This window comes from Pundamilia nyererei, unplaced genomic scaffold (assembly GCF_000239375.1).
Source record: "Pundamilia nyererei isolate P.nyererei 1_Seehausen unplaced genomic scaffold, PunNye1.0 scaffold00064, whole genome shotgun sequence".
NCBI lineage: Eukaryota > Metazoa > Chordata > Actinopteri > Cichliformes > Cichlidae > Pundamilia > Pundamilia nyererei.
The window spans coordinates 1,668,826-1,688,248 of record NW_005187465.1 but is presented as its reverse complement, the minus strand read 5'-3'; the positions used below and the strand labels follow the sequence as shown (position 1 = coordinate 1,688,248).

At 42.4% G+C, this 19,423-nt stretch overlaps 2 protein-coding genes across 6 annotated transcripts in view; both read right to left on the bottom strand.

Annotated features, from left to right (window-relative positions):
* Positions 1-8,225, bottom strand: part of dpf2 (double PHD fingers 2) — a 10,672-nt gene extending 2,447 nt beyond the window's left edge. The window contains exons 1-12 of the mRNA XM_013911432.1: positions 8,139-8,225; positions 5,728-5,888; positions 5,158-5,265; positions 4,280-4,458; positions 4,091-4,183; positions 3,929-4,007; positions 3,423-3,464; positions 2,228-2,251; positions 1,549-1,686; positions 1,300-1,431; positions 1,101-1,213; positions 923-1,008 (exon numbers count right to left, since the gene is read on the bottom strand). Coding sequence (XP_013766886.1) covers positions 923-1,008; positions 1,101-1,213; positions 1,300-1,431; positions 1,549-1,686; positions 2,228-2,251; positions 3,423-3,464; positions 3,929-4,007; positions 4,091-4,183; positions 4,280-4,458; positions 5,158-5,265; positions 5,728-5,888; positions 8,139-8,170 — 1,187 coding nt within the window. The 5' untranslated portion in view covers positions 8,171-8,225. The remainder of the gene's footprint in view (positions 1-922; positions 1,009-1,100; positions 1,214-1,299; positions 1,432-1,548; positions 1,687-2,227; positions 2,252-3,422; positions 3,465-3,928; positions 4,008-4,090; positions 4,184-4,279; positions 4,459-5,157; positions 5,266-5,727; positions 5,889-8,138) is intronic.
* A 5,443-nt stretch (positions 8,226-13,668) lies between these two features.
* Positions 13,669-19,423, bottom strand: part of sptbn2 (spectrin, beta, non-erythrocytic 2) — a 46,983-nt gene continuing 41,228 nt past the window's right edge. For 2 of the 5 annotated variants that reach the window (XM_005735488.2, XM_005735490.1), the window contains 15 exons: positions 19,016-19,294; positions 18,797-18,927; positions 18,488-18,692; positions 17,998-18,372; positions 17,657-17,901; positions 17,404-17,542; positions 17,201-17,285; positions 16,747-16,943; positions 16,466-16,593; positions 16,286-16,361; positions 15,669-15,746; positions 14,458-14,636; positions 14,158-14,331; positions 13,991-14,033; positions 13,669-13,897 (listed from right to left, as the gene is read on the bottom strand). In XM_005735488.2, coding sequence (XP_005735545.1) covers positions 13,685-13,897; positions 13,991-14,033; positions 14,158-14,331; positions 14,458-14,636; positions 15,669-15,746; positions 16,286-16,361; positions 16,466-16,593; positions 16,747-16,943; positions 17,201-17,285; positions 17,404-17,542; positions 17,657-17,901; positions 17,998-18,372; positions 18,488-18,692; positions 18,797-18,927; positions 19,016-19,294 — 2,547 coding nt within the window. In that variant the 3' untranslated portion in view covers positions 13,669-13,684. The remainder of the gene's footprint in view (positions 13,898-13,990; positions 14,034-14,157; positions 14,332-14,457; positions 14,637-15,668; positions 15,747-16,285; positions 16,362-16,465; positions 16,594-16,746; positions 16,944-17,200; positions 17,286-17,403; positions 17,543-17,656; positions 17,902-17,997; positions 18,373-18,487; positions 18,693-18,796; positions 18,928-19,015; positions 19,295-19,423) is intronic. The other 3 variants (XM_013911460.1, XM_013911461.1, XM_005735489.2) reach the window with 2 other exon arrangements.

Below are 19,423 nucleotides of genomic sequence, written 5' to 3'. Positions count from 1 at the left end.
GAGCTTCAACTCTCAGAAGCTGCTGAGACAAAAACTTGATATAAAAGCAGATTTATTACAGCTTTGTCCGAAGGCTTTTGTCCAGGTTGTGTAAACTTGGCTCTCTATGTGCGTGACTGCGATTGCAGATATTTTATGTCCTTTTGCTCAACCTTAAAAAAAAAAAATCAACTTTGTTGGATTTTTGCCATGTTCAGTTATTTAAAAATCAATACCAATTATCCATTACCTACTCCTACATAATGTTTGTGTAATCAAAGTAAACATCTGTCATGCTACCCTAAAGTAAACAATGCCCAGAGAGTGAGCTGCCTTGGCGGAGGCTTATGCTCTGAGTGCTGCTCGTTCACTCTCACACACACACACACACACACACACACACACACACACACACACACACACACACACACACACACACACACACACACACACACACACACGTTCTAAATTGTAAATAAAAATAGAAAGCAATGATTTTCAAATCACATGAACTGTATACTTAACTGAAATATTACATGGAACTGAAGCAGTCAACTATTATTGAACTGTAAGATTCACACATGAACTTTGGACATGTGTGATAATGAGAGAATCAGGATGTGACATTTTCCACAGCAGTCCCGTCTACATTTAGCACACAGCAGGAAATAATCCACGTTCGCATTACTGGAAATACCCTGTGTGGTAAACGCACTCTTCTATTCACACAATCCGACATCATGGAGTCGTTTTGCACAACGCCGCTGACGGGTTAAAGACGAGCTCCTGTCCAGAATAAATGCCTCAGACATTTGTAATCTCCCATTCACCACCTTTGCGTGACGTCTAGAAAATGCAGCTGCAGGTCATCTGTGAAAAGGGCTTCAGATTCATTCTTTTCTAGGAAGTAGTAAAAAAAAAAAAAAAAAAAAAAAGGGTGGACTTACCCTCTGGAGGTTCAGACATGGGGGGGTTGAGACAGTACATGTGATAGCCTCTATCGCAGTCATCGCAGAACAGAAGCTGATCCTGGAAAACAAAAACACTCCAGTTCTCTGCACAAACAACCTAGATCTCACTTTAACCAAGAGACAAGCAAACAATCTCTAAAGACGACTCACATCATTCTCCGATGTGCCGCACATGTTGCAGCATTTGCACTCTATGCACTGCCAGCGGTACGTCTTGACGGCGGCCATCATTACAGGAGTGAACTGCAGGCAGGAGGGGTGGCCTGCGTCGAGAAAAGCGTTTAAACACGTTACATCTTTCCAAGAAAACTTGCTGCGTGGCTTTTCTCATATCGCTACTCTTATTTACCTGAACGTCCACAGTCAGAGCAGGACACCAGCTCCTCTGATTGGCCGGTCTTGTGATTAGTTTTGGAGTCTCCCAGACAGAAATCACAGTAATTATTAGGCAACGCGAGCCCATCTGGACCTTTCTTTGGAGCTGCGTGGGAAGATGAAAACATGCAGGCCAATATCAGTGATCAGTTACACCGACGCTGTGACCTCAGATAATCAACTGACGACTCCTCCGAATCGACATTGCGCCGCTGTCGCTTACTTTTTGGCTCCTCGGGCAGCGACAGGGCGGGCTCGTTCATTTCCATGTCGTCTTTCTCCTCACCCTCCTCCTCGGCCAGGTGGGAGTGGGTGTAGTGGTAGCTCAGGCCAGGACGGTTCTTGTAGCGCTTCCCACAGACTGCCACCAAAACCACAAAATACGACATGTATGATATGAAAACAAAGAACAGACCAGTCAAATCAGGTGTTTCTACCACGTCAGTGGAGGAAGGTGAAGGTGACTCATGGAGAAAAGGACTATTCTTTACAGTGCTATCATGGGACATCTTAAAGCTGATGAGGAGGGTGAAACCCTTCCTACTGTTCACATTATCATAATTAGCATCTTTAAAAGTATCTTAAGATGATCAAAGGACTCTTGCAGCAGTGTCCTACTTACAATGTAGCCTCATATCATGCACATATTTAACTGCTGTAACTGAAAAACAGTTACTTTGCAATTATTGATACAACTATTAGTATTTCTATTTTTTTTTAACTGACACAATGCCTTTGACTATGTGAATAAAGGAAAAAATTAGACACAACATAGACTAGTGACACAGCGAGACAGAAAGCTACGACTCTCGTGTGGTGGTTTCTCTCAATACATGTCAACAACTTTTCATGTGGTAAAGTGATGATGGGGGAGGGAGAAGAGAAATCACTTAAGAACCCACCAGGTTCCTGATGTCTCCTGCTTTCTGTTGAGTATCAAAATTGGCACAATGACATGATAAACTGGCGGTGAAATAATAGGAAAGATGAACAACATGCTTTATTTATGTATTTATTTGTTTACTTGAGACAAGCTTCCTCTTTGCTCGAAATCTACAGTAAAGCACAATAATAAGACAGCATCTCGACCACTCCTGCTGCAGCTAATATGCTGGAACTGCTCTGATCTTGGCTTTAGCTTCTGCAGTTTAAGGGTCTTAGAAGCATTGACAGTGTTTTGACTCGAGACCTCACTGCACTGAAACAAAACTAAGAAACGCATGTGACCATTTTGCAAAACATCATGTTTCTGATTTGAACTGGTATTCTTTTAACAGTTGAGAAAGCCAGTGGGATTGTGCAAGGAGGATTTACTGACTTAAAGGAGAACAAAGATGCCACTGTGTGAAGCCGTTGTCACAGGGAGGGTGGGTGTGATGTTTGTCATAGCAGTCAAACACAGTACTTCTTCTTTCACTTCCACACTTTCTCTAATTTTCATTTCCTCAAAAGTCCAGCAATCCTAGGTCTTCGACTTTCGGGAAGCATCTAACCAAGAGGCTAACAACCAAACAGAAACTATTTTTTGTGTGGGTGGGGTTGGTGGGGGAGGGAGAAAACAAAATACTCCCCATAAAGTCAAGCAGACATTAAAGTGACTCAAAAATCAAGCGAACACATGGAACATGGAATGAGATTTTACAGGGTGCAGAGGTGGTGAAGAGGAGAAATGCAGTCAAAATTAACATAACACAGGGGGGAAAAACAGCACACGCACTCACAAAAGGGGAAGAAAACATCAGCAGCAGGATCTAGCTTCCAGCTTATCAAAATCTGTAGGAGGTTCAAGGCCAGATTGAGTGGAAAAAGTAACTTTTAAAGGCCACTGCTAATCTTCTGTAAGCTGAGATGACTCGTATATGTGGCTGATTACATGATTACAAACTACACTTTAGGTAAAGCATATAATAACAGGGCATTTACGCTCTCCAAATGTAGTTAATTACAATTCAGGACGATGTGTGTAACAGAACATTTAATTTATGAACTGAACTACACAAAGAGCAAATCTACTTGGTAACAGACAGAAAATAAAAACAGGCAGCAAAGACAAAAGACACGGCAGACTGGAGTGAAAAGGAATGAAGAGAAGTATACCTCTTTCAGAAGGTTTTGAAATATGCTTTTGTTTGAGAGTGTCTGAAAGAGAGAAGAGAAGAGAAGGAGAAGAGAAAGCACAGACAGAGACTCAGACCGACAGAGGATCAGTCAAGTCAGTCGGCAATGACCTACTGAGCACTGAAGCTCAAAGTGAAAAGGCTTCACAAAAGAGGAAAAAACAAAACACATCAAGCAGTCTGACAACACCAAAAAGGAGGAAGACTTTTTTTCCTCTCCCTGCACATGGAAATACCTGTAAATTAAAGTATGACATCATAGTGGCAAAAATACAGATCGACTAGCTTTGTAAATATCAGATATAAGAAGTCTAACGAAGAACAGAGAAAAGATGGAACACATGAAAAGAAAAAGAAGAGGGTGAATTAAAATGTGATAGTTAATGAGGACTCGAGCTAATATAAACATTACAGCTATGAACACCTGCGGTGACCTTCTACTCGGAGCTGTATTCACATGCTCTACTCTCAGCCAACAGGACTCACTGTCACAGGCGTACGGCTTGTCTCGGTCCTCCAGTGCTGCCGTGTCCAGCTTCTTCCTGCTGCTGCCCACTCCTCGGCCCTGCGCACATTATTAGACTCAGACGGGCCCTTAAACGCATGCTTGGGATCGAGAAACCGCATCGATCGACAGCCGTTATTTACCTTCCCTTTCCCTTTGCCTCTTCTTTTAGGCGTGTCTTCTTCATAGTCTTCATCGTCAAGGTCGTCCAGGAAGTCGTCAGGCTCGATGATTCTCTGTGTTGACAGGGATGAGGAAGGCATGACAATGGGGTGTATTATATTCCACTTTTCCATCTATAGCAGCTTTACTTCAAATCTCAAAACAAGAACCTTTCTGATCCGGGCGGCAGGGTTCAGGCCTCCGGTGTAATCACTCATGTTGGAATCCTCCTCAGATCCTCGGAGGTCTGCGGATGTCCTTTTGTCCAAGGAGTCCCCCTTCAGCAGGGCCTCCAGGCTGCTGCCATCCGATGACAACAGAGCATCCTTCTTCAGTCCTAAATCTAGCTCTATGAAATCAGGAAAGGCAAAACACAATATAATATACCTGAAAATGTTGGTGCCAGACATTTTAGTTGGTTAAAATAATTAGGGATATTCTAGTGAGGTAAAACCAGCCTATTTTGCAGCTCTGTGTAGTGGCAAACAAGATGATACGGTGAGCTATCAGCATGAAACAAGTTTCTGCACTGATCTAGAAAATGAGCCGTTGTGTGTACTCAATGTCAGAGTAAACTGCCTCAAAACCAGCCCTCTGAACAGTGTGCGACCACATTCTGCACAAGCATGAGGATGTTAAACCACAAGGACAGAAAACTGCTGGTGCTAGCACTGCTAATGTCAGCCGCACTCAGCAAACCAATCAGATATAAGGTGTAAGCTATGTTATGCGTGGCACAAAGAGCCACACATGTCAACGACATTCAAATACTTGTTTGCCCCGTGATTAGCATCAATTTTGAGTCTTTTCTGACTTTTAAACTAGTCGACATATCATGTTTTCTCCTGCTTAGTCAGCAGGAACAACACCAACACTGATACATACAACTGTAAGCACAGGTACAATTCAAGTTGGATTTAATTATTGATGGATATCTGTTACAAGATAGCACCACATGTTCATCCCCGCAAAGTCTTTGATATCCACCTTAAATGCTGACACACTAAAATAGGAGAATAAGCTAAGCTGCTCAGAGCTACTGTGCTACCTGATTTAACCGGAGGGAAGATAAGCCGGGGGTCTTCTGAAGGATGAGATCTTCGTTTCTTTCTCCACCTCCTGGCTGGGTAAGTGTACAGCTGTCCTGGAGCCATGCCTGAGGGAAGGCAGAACAGGAAGGCGTTCACAGTTATCAGACAGTTCTGACACACTGGCAGGGGGAAAAAAAATCCACAGGCTCCGTTTGAATTTTCTTAGACTGTCCTTTTCAGAATCGGTTATTTTCGCATTTAAACACGAGCAGGCACCACCTGGCTGCCAGGGAGTTGCATTAAGTACACAAGCTCTGTTTGTGATTTTGAACATGCATGCATGGTGTATTTAGTCCTTTGTTTTGAAGGCATTGAGGTTATTTGTAGCTCCTTCGAGAAATTCTGATAAACAGCGGAAATGATGATTCATCTTAATCACTTAATCACTCATCTTAATAACGAATGCTTCACAGCATCTGTGCAGCTTCCTCTGGATCACTTCTCTGCTGCTCATTTTGTCCAGCTCTTACAACTTTAAACGCGTTTAGCGCAGGTGAGCAGTTCGACGCTCATGTATGGTGTCTCACCTGGTCCCCTGTGTCTTTTCTCCATCCAGATATAACAGTTGCTCTGAGCCACGCCGGTCTGCGAGTCCAGGAACGGCATCCGAACGCTCCTCTCGGCGCACAGCCTGGCATTGTAGTTGTGACACTGCTCCATGGCATCTCTGTAGTACTGCTCTCCCAGCCTGATGAAACAAAACCAGAGGCAGATGCTGGTCATTAGGTCTATTATGGCTCCAAGACAGAAATCAGCAGCTGTTGCCGCTCCAAAACAAGTGCGGTCTCAGTTTATTTTAAAACTGCTTGTGTTTTTTTGCTCTGCTGCCTCCTACTAAGCAGTCTTTGTGCTTCAGACTAAATGTTTAGTGCAACAGCAGGTGCTCTTTTGTTGGTGCATCAACAACAACAACGACGACGAGCTTTGGTAGAAGCACAGGCACAGCCAAGTGTTCAGTGTTTATAGCATAAATATACTGTTAGAGTGCTGCTTGCTTAATCCCTTTTAAAGAAGCTGAGGGCTGAAGCTACTCAAACTGAGACAGGAAGACATCTTACAATTCCCTCAAGCTATCAAGTGTCAAAGAAAAAAAAAAAAGGGGGGGGGGGGGTGGCACAAAGAACCTCGTGATGCAACAACTGCACCTCTCGAGGCTGTCAGGAACCCCCAGAGGGCAGCAGTTCAGTCCTGATGAGATAATAAACCATGTAATTGTGTTAAACCTTAAAGAAGCTTTTCATAGATTTCAATCTCCAGTTAAAGACTTCATTATTTAACTTGCTGTAAGGCCATAATAACATTGCAAAAAGCTGTCTGTGCTCTGTGGGGTCCAGCCGAAAATGAACACTTGCTTTTCTTTCCAGAGAAATCATTTCAGGCAGGGTGAATTAACTAGAAAGAAGCCGTCACAAATGCGTGAGAGCACACCAGATACACACATGGGTTGGCTAGTACTGACGTATTCTTGTAGTGGCGTATATGTTGTCTGATTATGTAAAAACGCTTCATCCCACAGCCCAGAGACACGTACCGAGGGGGTTTGGGTTAATTGGTGAGTCAAAATTTTACATGGGTACGAATGTGAGTGCGGTTTTCTGTCTTTCTGTGTTGGCCCTGCTGGGATAGGGTCCAGCCCTAATTGTGACCATGATAAGAATAAGCAGAAGAAAATGGATTTATGAAAGAGACACCACAGAAATGAAGAAATACTCAGAGCAGCAGAGTTATAGGCTCTGGTTTTATTATGTGTAGAGTGATGCTGATTGATGTGCATTATTCTTGCAAAGGGAAAAAATTAAACAGCTATTGAGTTGCAAAAAAAAAAATTTCATATAGCCCCATTTCACCAGTGTTATCTCAAAGGCTCTTCACATGATACGGTAAAGAGCTTCATATATTATGAAGAGAAAGCCAATGGAAAGGGAACTAAATCTCCCTTCACCAGGAATAAACTTCTGATGGAGGAGGCTCTTTGGGTTGGAAGAGGGGACAGAAATTAAAAAAAGAAATCAGGTGAATATATTTCTGTCAATGTAACTATAGCATAGTGCATACATAAAGGATACCAGCTCATTCAAACCAGCACATCTAGCATGTAAACAACAGTTCATTTATATGTTTTTGACAGCACAGACTTGGTTTCAAGATTACATCATCTTTCATTCTTTGTCAGTATTATTTCACAAGGAAATTAAGTTTGGAAGCAAATTAAAATATTTTGATGTGTGTCGGGTAAGTTTTATATGTTTGTGCTGCCACAGTTATCGCAGGTAGAGGTACGACGTACGCGTGTTAAAGCTGGCGTGTGACATTAACCCCGAATCGGGCTGTACGGCTACACGATGTAAGACGACGGAAATGGAAGCACGTTAGAGCACAATACAGTGTTCTGGTCTTTGAAACGTTAAACTTTATAAGCAGTTCTTTTATGTGAATCGGAAACACCGGCTATGGCTCCGGGCTCTCGAGTTCAAATCTTCAGCGAGGGATTTTCATTCATTTTAAACTAGTCGCTCCAGCCACTCCAGCCTTCGCTAACGACGTTAGGCACAATTACACTCTCTTTAGCTTGTTAGCGTGACACCTAGCTGCCATACTCAACTGACGTTAGCACCACAGCGTCCGTTTGGTCACAAAAACACAAGTGGCCGCCACACCGCTAAAAATACACGGAGGATTGAATGAACACAAGTTCGTCTACATTGACTCGTGATCCATGTTTCAGAAACGTCAGCTGCGTGTCTGCTAACTTACACTTCCATTCCAGGATGTGAACAGACACGACGCTCCGACGCCTCTGGCTAACCTTACTAAGTCAGCTGGAATGCTGCTAAGCTAACTAACGACAGCGGGTGTACGATAGTACAGGCGTTACAATGTGATGGCTGTGTGTGTCACCTGCACACATGTAAGGTAAGTAGAAAAGTCCAACACTTACAGTTTGACAACATTCTCAACAACAGCTGCCATCTTGCTTCGATACACTGGGAAAGTGGTTGCCGGGTAATGTGTGCCCTCTGTCAGGACTTGTAGGCAGATGGTGGAGTAAGGTGAAACACATTGCCCCCTACTGCTGGCCCCGTGCCATTGCAAGGGGTTTTATTATTTCAAGCTGCAAATCATGTTAGTAATGTTTTAAATCACTTACAAAGCTTCCAGTGCACAAAATGTAGTTCGGTGTTCTTTATACACTCATCAGCCACTTTATTAGGTACACCTTCATTCAAATATCTAAACAGCTAGTCACATGGCAGCAGCTCAATGCATTAAGGCATTTAGAAATGGTCAAGACAGCCAGCAGAAGTTCAATCTGAACATCAGAATGGGCAAGAAAAGTGATTTAGGTGATGCTGAATGTGGCAGACAACTAGGTTTACTGGGAGTGGTCCAAAAAGGAGAAAATATTCAATGAGTGGCAGTTCTCTAGGCAAAAATGCCTTGTAGATCCTGGTGAGCGGTCAGAGGTGACTAGCCAGACTGACAGGATAGCAAAAGCAACTCAATTAACCACTCACTGCAAACTAGCTATGCAGAAGAGCATCTCCGAGTGTCAAATCTTGAAGCAGATTGGCTGCAGCAGCAGAAAATCACACAGGTTTTTTTTCTAAGAACAGGAAACTGAGGTTAACAATTTGCACAAACTTGTCAATGTCGTATGAGTCTTGATTTCTGTTTTCATTTAGATGATAGGGTCAGAACTTGGCCTAAACAACATGAAACATGATTGTGTCAACTGCAAACTGAGCATCATCTAAACACCACAACCTATTTGAGTATTGTTGCTGACCATGTCCATCCCTTTATGTGTACTAGTCTTCTATCGGCTGCTTGCAGGAGGATAAAACACCACGTCATGAAGCTCAAGTCATCTCAAACTGTACTCACAAGGCTTCCACACCCACCAGATGTAAATCCAAGAGAGCCTTTGGGATGTGGAGGAATAGGAGATTTGCAACATGTATGTTCAGCTGACAAATCTGCAGCAGCTGTGTGATGATATGTCAACATGGACCAAAAACTCTGAGAAATAAGAATTAGCCTTGGAGGTGAATGGCGTGACATGTGTAGCAGCGAGGTTTAAGATCTGCTGGAAGAGCAGAGTACAGTCTGCTTTCACTCCAACATTAACATTTATTCAAAGCAGTTATGTGGGGGGAGGCTGTGTGATAAAAGTGACGGTCAGTTTTCATATTTCATAGAAGCAAAAGGTCACAAAAGACCAGATAGCAATTGTGCTTTTGCCATAATTATACTGGTGTAATCACTTTAACATGCTCATGGCTCAGTACCAGAACTATATCAAATAATTTTGTCTACAGGAAACAAAGCCACACCTAGGGTGGCTGAGTGGTTAGCACCATCACCACACAGCAACAAGGTTCCTTATTTAAACCCTGGTCGGGGAATTTGCATGATCTTTCTGTGCCTACGTGGAGTTCCTCTGGGTACTCTGGCTTCCTCCCACAGTCCCACAGTCAGTTTAATGCATGATTCTAATGTGAATAACATACTTAAAGTGTAGCAGATGAAGTACTGTATGAATATATAATTTTTATTCCTTAAGCTCAGCCTACAAGCACAATCTGTCTAAACAACCTGCAGTCATTGAAAAAGAAGGTTTTCACAGGACTCTGTGCATCTTCAGTGAAGCATTATATTTGCAGAAAGTTGGAAAAAAGGATACAAAATATTTCTGATGGCCTCTGTGTTCATCTATTCACATTAAAACTCATTTCCTATAAAAGAATGAAATTCAAGTCTCTAACTCAAAGGTAACAGCAAAACAGCTGCAGACAACTTGGTGTTCATGTGTCTACTGAAAGAAATAACACTGAATAAGACACTGCAATCCCCCAAAGCTTGTTATGAAGCAGTCTATAGCCAGAAGCGTTGGAGATGGTCAATTGATACAATGAGGAAAAGCAGCTGCACGACATGTCTCGTGGAGGTTTTTGCTGCTAAAGCAAGATCTGTGAGTTGCTAAATAAAGACGTCATGCATGCAGAACTGTGAATGATAATCCTACATGTTCAATAAAGACAAAAAAAGGCACAAGTGAGTTTAGTCAGAGTGTGTTGTGACAAAACAATCAAACATTCAGGCGCTAACAGAAAAGAATGTCTTTTTTTTCTTAACATAAAAGATTCAACAGCATCACGTTCTTGATTAAACCATGTTTTATTATTCCTAATATTAGATGTAGATACACAAGTCAACAAACATTATCTTCAATTTGTAATGAAAATGCTCCACAGCACACTGACATCGTGTGGAAAGGTCTGATATCACAGACGCGTACCTGAAAATGGACAGCAGTTATACTTTTTGCAATAAGTTGCATTAGTAACAGTAGTAGTAATAGGAACAACAGTAGCAATAATGATAATAATAGCAATTAATAATAGTAGTGGTATTAACAGCTCTGAATTACAGAGGAAGGAACAGACATTCGTCAAAAGAAATGAAGGTAGGTGGACAGGCTGCGAGACAGACCACTGGATGAAAAAATGCAAGCTCCCACTAGACAGCAAAGATCCTGCCTTCTTCTAAAAAAGGAAGCTCAAATTGTCACCAGTCTGTTTTCAATCATGTGTAATACTTAACAAGTTGGTTTTCTGCTTCATTAAGTACTCCATCGTTACAAATACTCTTAGAATCAAAACGTAACTCTTTGACATCAATAACACATACTTCTCATGTTCTGGTCAAAGCTCACCAGTAGCACAATGTTATTTTAAAAGGATGCCATTTGCAACATCAAATCACAGCCAGCTAAGGACGTTTCCACAAGACTGGTTTGCCAGGGTCACTCTGCATTAAATATACAGGGCAGTATCAATACGTGAGTGTGTGAAAGAGAGAGAGAGAGAGCTTGTGTACAGTATGTCAAGTATGAGAAATATTTTTGCTTCACATGACCAATTTGGCCAAACTGGTTTGAATCATTCACATTCAAATGAGCTGATAAGAAAATACACTGTGTGACCTTTGAACTTGGATCGCCTAATATCTGATGGAAACTGTTCAGAGCGGTTATCGCTGGAAGGGGAAGGACTCCTTTATTCAAAACTGTGCACAATGTCTGCAAACTCCACTGGCTCGCTTATGTATGCAATGACCTTTTTTCACCTGGATCCCACATTGTAGTTCAGACTGAAACTAACTGGGAGCTCCACCATACACTCAGGAATGCAAACTCTTACAGTTAAAGAGACGAGGCAGGTTTGATAAATTTGGACCGCGTGCTGTTAACTGAACCCAGACTTGTTGCGGCATTCCTATGAACTGACCACTCTTTTATGGAACTGTATACCCATCCAAGCACTAATCAGCTTTAATAAGCTACTTTCAATATCAGTGCAACACAAATAGTTACTTGCAGCTTGTTTGCTTTTATGGGACTCCGTCAGATGTTTGTTTGTTAAACCGTTGCTGAATCTTTGCTGTTATAAGCAGTTAATTCATGCTTGGTTATAAGTAACTGACTACACCAACCAATTAATATGAAGGCAGAATGTCAGGTTGTAGTGTCTACATTCACAATATACTATAAATGCCCTCTTCATTTGAAATGTACAATATGTGAGGAGACTAGCAAACCTAACACCTATCATTTGTTTACATAATCCATAGTAGGTCGCCATTTGATTTATTTTCACCGCCAACTGATTATTACTTGCTCTCCAATTATCAAGTCCAATGTATGTGTATATTAACACATGTAGATGGCATAGATTGGACACTTGGAAGTATAAATCTAGTTGAAATCATGCCACATATTCAGGAGTGCACGGCTGATCAAAGAGTTGAGGGCATTCTTCTCTTTCTGGGGTTGGTGCCAAATCAATCCACTGACATACACGAGGTCATTGCCACAGGTCACTTTTTAAACAAACTTTCGTATCTTTTTATAAAACTTCCTTGACAACTCAATCGTTTGGTGAGTAAAAAAAAAAAAAAAAGTGGGTTTAGTGTATTTGTAGTGGGTTCAAGTAAGGCTCAGGCTCATATCTCTTTGTTGTAAAGCACACAGCGCATTCCTCAGTGCCTATCCAGTCTCACCTTCACGCACCTCACTTCACCCGTAAAGCCATCTGTCAACCCTCCTTTTGTCCTGCTCAGGTCCCTGTGCTTCAGTTTTTTATCTATACACACTGCCCCCGTGCCTTCACATCAGTAGGTGGAGAACGGAAATAGATATCAGATGACTAAAACAAATAACAAATTGTCTCGAAGATCATCGTTAGTGATGTCAGCTGAAGATATTTTCAAACCAAAAGAAAAGCACAGCTCTGGGAAATCATTCCAGTGATATTAATTTCTGTTTCTGCCCGGTTTACCGATTCTGAGTACCGAAAAGCAGCATCCATCTGGCCACGCTTGATCCGAAAAAACATAAACATGCAAAGTCCACAGCACCACAACTCACACAAACGCACCCACGCACACACACACACACACACATGCACACGCTAGAAAACTAATCTTCTCTGCTTTGTACAGAAAAAAGAAAGAAAGTTGAAAATCAAGCAGAAAAGATCATTCAAAAAGAAAGAATCAAATACAGGCAAAATTAGAGATAAAAAAAATAGTAAAACCACTTATTAAATATATATATTATTTTTCCAAGGAAAATTGTGATCACTTACTGCACACTGCTAAAATTCAATGAGCTTTATTTTCCTGTCAGAACACCTCATAAACTGTCATTCCTAAAAATAAAAAAAAGGAAAAAAGAAAACAAAGAAAACAAAAAGATATAGTACATACAAGGGCAAGCTGACATTCTCCACAAAACCAAATTTGCTTCTCTCAACAACATAAATCAAGATTATCTACCATCAAATTAGTCTTTGTCAAGCCAGCAACTGAAAAAGATAAATAGTAATAATGATATCAATAATATTGAGATTAATAACATCAATACCAAGAACAGAAGAAGAGATGTAATGTGATCCTTTCTAATAGAGAGCAGTTAAAACTGGGCAAATGAATCAAAATGCAGCAGAGTGGAAAACCATCATCTTTTTTTTTTTGTTTTTTTGTTTTTTAGAGAAACAGTATCACAACAGGGTTAGCTAATCAAGACTCACTGAAGAGCAAATATTCCTACAGAGGAGGATCCGGTTCGCTAGACTGGAACTGTCTCTCTGCTAATGACATCCACCCCCGGTTCTGACTCACACTAATGACCTCTGTTGGTCAAAACAGGGTGAGGGCTCTGATTGTTGGGTGCAGTTAAAGTGAGATGTGGACTGGATGAGTAATAAAATAAGTGACACATAAAACCAGCAAAGAGGGAGAGAATAAAAGAGAGAAAAAAAAAAACTTTTCTCAGCTACATGACGCAGCTGTTGACAGATTCCTCGGGGCTTGCACAGAGAGCAGTGTGTTTGTATGACCTGTTTGTACTTTCCTTTATATCTGCCTCAGTTTTTTGAAATTTTGACAAATTTAGTTCCCATCCATGATTTTACAAATGTTTTATTTCTTCTTGCCGAAGAAGCTGAACCTCTTCTCGCGATCCTTCTCTTTCCCATCCTTGTTGCGCATGGTAACGCCTCCAGCTTCACCCGAGCTGGGCGAGATGGGCGGCATCGTCATGGCACGGCTGAGGGGCCGTGGAGCTCCAGGCGAGTCTCCTGATCCTTTTGGAATGGAGCTAAGGATGGACTGGATCCAGGAGCTCATCTCCGCCTTTCAACACACAAAAGAGGCTGGTTATGTTTTATTTTCCCCTAAATGTGTTTTAATGATTTGAGCAATATAAACCTGTTATGTACATCTCACCTCATCCTTTGCTTGGAACAGGTACTCTTTCCCATCCCCTAACCTGCAGTCACAGGGTTGAAAGGGTCAACACTTAGTCAGGGGTAAATTTACCGTCTATTACACCAATCTTACTATTTCACCGTGGCCTTTAACTTTCAGACACTTCATGCTGTCCGTCTTCTCACCTGAGCTTGAATACGTGTTTCCTTTTCTTATAGTCATGGGCTATTTCACACACAGCCTCTCCCAAGCTGATGGGAACTTCTCCGTGGTATGGAATGCCGTTGCTAGCACTCTTGCCGTCTTTATAGAAACCAAGACTTCCTTTTCGTAGGACACAATACACATTCTGCCAGGACCTGTGGGAACAAATGAACAGGATAAAAGTTAAACTGTTCTACATACAGATTGATATCGCTAACTAAAGCCACGTCAGCATTTCTTTCTCTTTGCACGTGAACAAATCTTCTTATAGCAACGCTCACCTGGTAGCTGCCTTTTTGATGTGAGACTCCATCTCCTGTTTTCGACAGAGCATCCCCTCCATGGTCTCTGGCTCCGAGTCTGCCGCGCCTCTGCTCGGTAAAGTGGCAGACGGATCGACGCGAGACGATGCCAGTCCGCTGTCTCTGCCCGGTCCGTTCACTGACTCAGACTCTGAGCCCTGTGGTTAAAACCAGGACATGAATGGTGGTGAGGGGGGCAGAAAAAAAAACACAGCTGGATGGAAGTGGTGATTAGCAAAGCAGCCATTCACAGCCATACACGAAAAAGCTATGATGACGTCTGCTTTGACAGCACTGTATGATTACCTGAGATAACAGCATAGCGAGGGTTCAGGAGGTCTACATAATCACACAGCATTCTGACATTGCACAGACTCTTACTGGTAAAACACACAATTAAAATAACCAAACATACAGGAAACAGGCATGCTACACTAAGCTAGATTTTAAATTAATTTAAACTGCTCCAAAGAGACCCGAAATCCAACTTGTGAATACATTTAAATATTATTCTGATGCTAATCTCAGCTTCTTCAGTCAAATAAAAAATATAAATAAATAGTCCTACACTATTGCTCAATTACAGTTCACCTCTAAGACTGGAGATGTTGAGATCTTAGAGATACTGCAGCTTAAGTGTTGTGGCTTTAATTGATCTTATAAACCTTAAAAAACATCCACAGACAACAGGATTTTGCTTCTAGTACTGCGACTATAGTACAAAACGGAAACTCAGGGCACCTTTTGTGTCACGTACTTTTCTACAAAGGATTCTCACGTAACTCCATCAAAAGACTGACACTCAAAGGCGACTCACACACATGGATAAAGACTAAAACAAACTACATATAAATTAGCTTTGAACAGCTACATTTATCACCACATTTACTTTGGGCTCCACATTTACAGTCACTCCTGTCCTGGTCAATATGAGCACATATAAATATATAACTGCATATTTGATCCATGAAAATAGTGTGTTCATGAATCTGCATCATGCCTTTAAACAGCGATGGGGCTCGTTAATGATAGCTGTAGCTCATGAATAAATAAAGCGATGGTTGCATCTGTGACAGAGAGCAATGGCTTCTCAGTAGAAGGAAAAAGGCACTGCAGTTGACCAGGAGCTGAGCGGAGGCTGTGAAGGGGACGAGGGGTAGCTACAAAGCTGACCGTGACTTGGTACTCACACGCTCCTGCTGCTTTGGCTTACACACACGTTTAGGCTCTGATTTCTTTCCCACTGACAACGATAGCGATAATGACTGCTGGCAAAAACGCAATAAGAAATTGTTAAGAAGTCTGGGGCAAAAAGATGAACGTCAGGATATGGCTTGCACTTCTAGAACTGCAGAAACACAGAAATAGTTCTCGTTCATTTAGTGATTTTCTCTGTAGCATCAGTTGCAGAGGTTTGCAACAGTGCTGCCCACAAGCAGCCAATCCATCACCTCTGACACATGAAGTCACCGGGTACTTGTTTTCATCTGCCACTGAAGAGAATCACTCATATAACATGTATGAATTTAAAGTGTAACACAGTTTTCTTTCCAGAACCTAACCCAACGAGTGGCTACATATAATAAACATATCTGTCAAGCAAAACACAACTGCTTGCTAATATACAGCTTGGCATTACACTTCATAAGTTCGATCAAACTGTCTGATGGATATGAATTTTAATGACCTATCTAATAATGTGTGAGATGAAGGAAGACAACACGGTGGACTACATGTTAAATTATGCTGGAAACTCTGTAAAAATCAATGAAGCACTTGAAGCATACACACACAAAGCGTATCTTACTTGTGATGTGTCATTGTCGCTGTGTACTCCGTTCACTGACACGGACTGATTGAGAGTGGTCTGGTCCAGACTGGTTCTGTGTTACAGAGGGAAAAGAAAGCATGTTCATTTTTCTCTCGTAGTGTGTTTTTGCTTTACACGAACACTCTTGTGCTCTACCCAGTCTTCTCTTTGGCGTACCTGGCTGCAGAATCATGTGGTTGAGTTTCTGTCTCAGACTGTGGCACTTCTTCTACTGTTGGAGGAGTAGGAGGTCGCCTCGCTCTCTCCTCTTCCTCCCGCCTCCTCTGATTTTCTTGCTCTTCAAGCTAAACAGTGGAAAAGAATTAGCCATTTTTTAGTGTAATACCAAGGGAGTCGGGTTTCTATTGTCTAAATTATAGATGATGCAGAATGTACTATATCCTACACATCCTGCATTTACCAGTGTACTCCAGAACAAGCCAAATCTCTCTACTTACTGTAGTGAGCTTCTCCAGCTGCACGAAGCGCTCTTCCCAAGCCGTGGCGAGTTTCTCAAAGGCTTCATGGCGCTTAATTAGGCTCTCTACTTCATCCACATTTGAGCCCAACTCTGCTGCGCGCACCAGAGGTTCTTGCCCAGCCAACCACGACTCTGCCACATAAGCATCACGTCCGAACTGCAACACCTCCAGCACTGATATGAAGATGACCAAAGGCCACAATATAGAGAGAAAAACAAAGAAAACACAGAGAGGATGAGAAAAAAAGAATTATAATTCAATGTACAATGCTGCAGTTGCATAAAGAGACCTTTAAACCGGAGGTACCGGTTTGCATGTTATCTACCATCTCTTGCGTGTAGCAACTTGCCTACAACACCATGCACTTTTGCCACGGCTCTGTTGGCCTAAATGCACCCGTGTGCAGTCCAAAAATGTGAAGCATGCATACCAATTTGTAAGTGGTCCATCTTGTCTTGCCATTTTTTGTTGATCTTATCTCTTTTTTCCTGGAGTTGAGTCAGTTTTTCTCGGATCTGTAAATAGGTGAACAGGTTCAGATATCAGTTCTTGAGTCAACATGTTTTTTTGTTTTTTGTAAACATGCACTGTTCTCTCTCAAGCCAACCGTAAATGTGACCCACTGCAAAATACCTCATCAGATGCATAGTGGTTTTTGTTGATCAAAGTATTTCCCATCTCAACACAAGCAGTGAAGCTGTCTGTCCTAGCGTCAATCTCTGATCTGATGTCTTGATGATTGGCAATTACTAACCCTGCAGAAGATACATCCCTATAAAAAAAACAACCCACAGGAGATAGGAGAGGCAGGTTATATATGAATAAACAAGTTATTGTTGAAGTTATTTTATAGTAAGTGGAAATTTAAGCAAAAAATGACATTTACCTTGGGCTGTCATGTGCGTCAATCTGCAGGTTCACACCATCCATCCAGAGCATGAGGTCTCGCACCATGTTGAAGAAGCGGAATTTCTCCACGGTGTCCAGCAGGAGGAGCCTGCGAGCCTCGCCAGCCTCGAGCAGGCCCTCCCAGGCAGAAGTCACAGCATGTTCGCTTCTGTGAATGTCATCCGCTTTCTCACCAGCGTAGGCCTTCTGCAGGCGTGCAGCATCATCCTGCACTTGATTCACCTAGGAGTTCAAAGGAGCAGAGGGATATTTGGTCTCGTATTCACATATTAGTTTCGCCATCTAAAATGAGATCACTTTTAGCAAGTGATAACTGACCTGTCCGCTGAGGGCCTGGATGTCATGTTCAAAAGCGGTGTGCTGTCTGTGCAGATGCTGGACAGTGTTGAGGTCACGGCCAAGTTCAGAAGGCAGTGCTTCCCTCTTCTCCTTAACACGTCCAAGCACCTCCATGGCATCTTGATGGAAGCGGTGCAGCTCATAAGAGGCTGCCAACATTTGCGTGCGTGTGTCAATCAGTTCCAGCAGGTCAGCCCAGGCCTCGTTTAAACCGTCTTTCCATTCAGCAACACTGGCGTTCTCAGGATGACCCGACTCAATCAGATCATCTGCCAGTGCATTTACACCATCCACACGCTCTTGGCCGATAGTGCTGGTGTCACGAGCAAACTCCCGGAACTTGTCCCTCAGCATCTGTACAAAGAAAAAGAAAAAAACAGGGCAAAAGGGAGCAACATAATTAATTCAGCTAAATCTCTTTGAGCTTTCATGTCTCCAAAGTATGCTACTGAGAGGAAAAAAAACTCACTGTGACATGTTCATAGTCCTGTCCTAGTTCATGGGAGCCAGCAACCACCTCTCTCTCTGCAATCCACTGTTCCAGGTCATCCACCTCCCGCTTCAGCTGGGTCAGCCTCAGCCTCTCCTGAAGCCGTCCCCGACGCTCCTCAGCAAGGTCCTTCAGACCTGCGTACAGCTTGTCAACTTGGGCTTGTCGTAAGGTGATTCTTTCGCTGTTTAATTGAAAATGAGAGAGATGAGGTTATGGGTGTCCTGTTCTATTTATAGAAGGTGAAGTGCGGCATCTGAAAATGTTCACAACGTCTTGTGCTCTCACCTCTCTGGGTGTTCATTGTTGACCATGAGACGACTGCTGTTGGCCAGTTGGTGGATAGTTTGGGCGTAGTCTTCAAGTGCCTGCTCAAGGATCTGGTGCTTCTTGACCATCACTAGAGCATTTTGCTCATCCTGAGAGAAAAAGAGAAAATTATCAACTTTCTTCAAGCACAAGATGTAGGGAAAAAAAGCAATTAAATCTCACTTTACACGAGCTTACCTTGGCTTTTTCTTCTGACATCATGTGCAACTCTTGCTCTCCCATCCAGGCCTCTGCCTCCGCAGCATCAGCATAGAACTGCTGGGCACGATTAGCCTCTATTAGACGGGCATGACGCTTGTCTGTCTCGGCGATCAACTGGTCCCAAAGGCTCTGCAGTTCAACTAGGCGATCCTCCAGAACAGACTGGCGTTCACCATCTACCTGGGTCTGAGTCTTGCCTCGTCTGTGGATGTCATCAATGCGAGGCTGATGGCCTTGAATCTCCTTCTGCAAAGTCTGATTCACAACCAGAGACAATATTCAACTTTCTCAGTTGGCTAACATTCCCTACTCCTCAAAATCTCTCTAAACTCAGTCCAAGTGTCTGTTTAAAGTATTTAGATTCTTGCATGTCAAAGTTTGGAA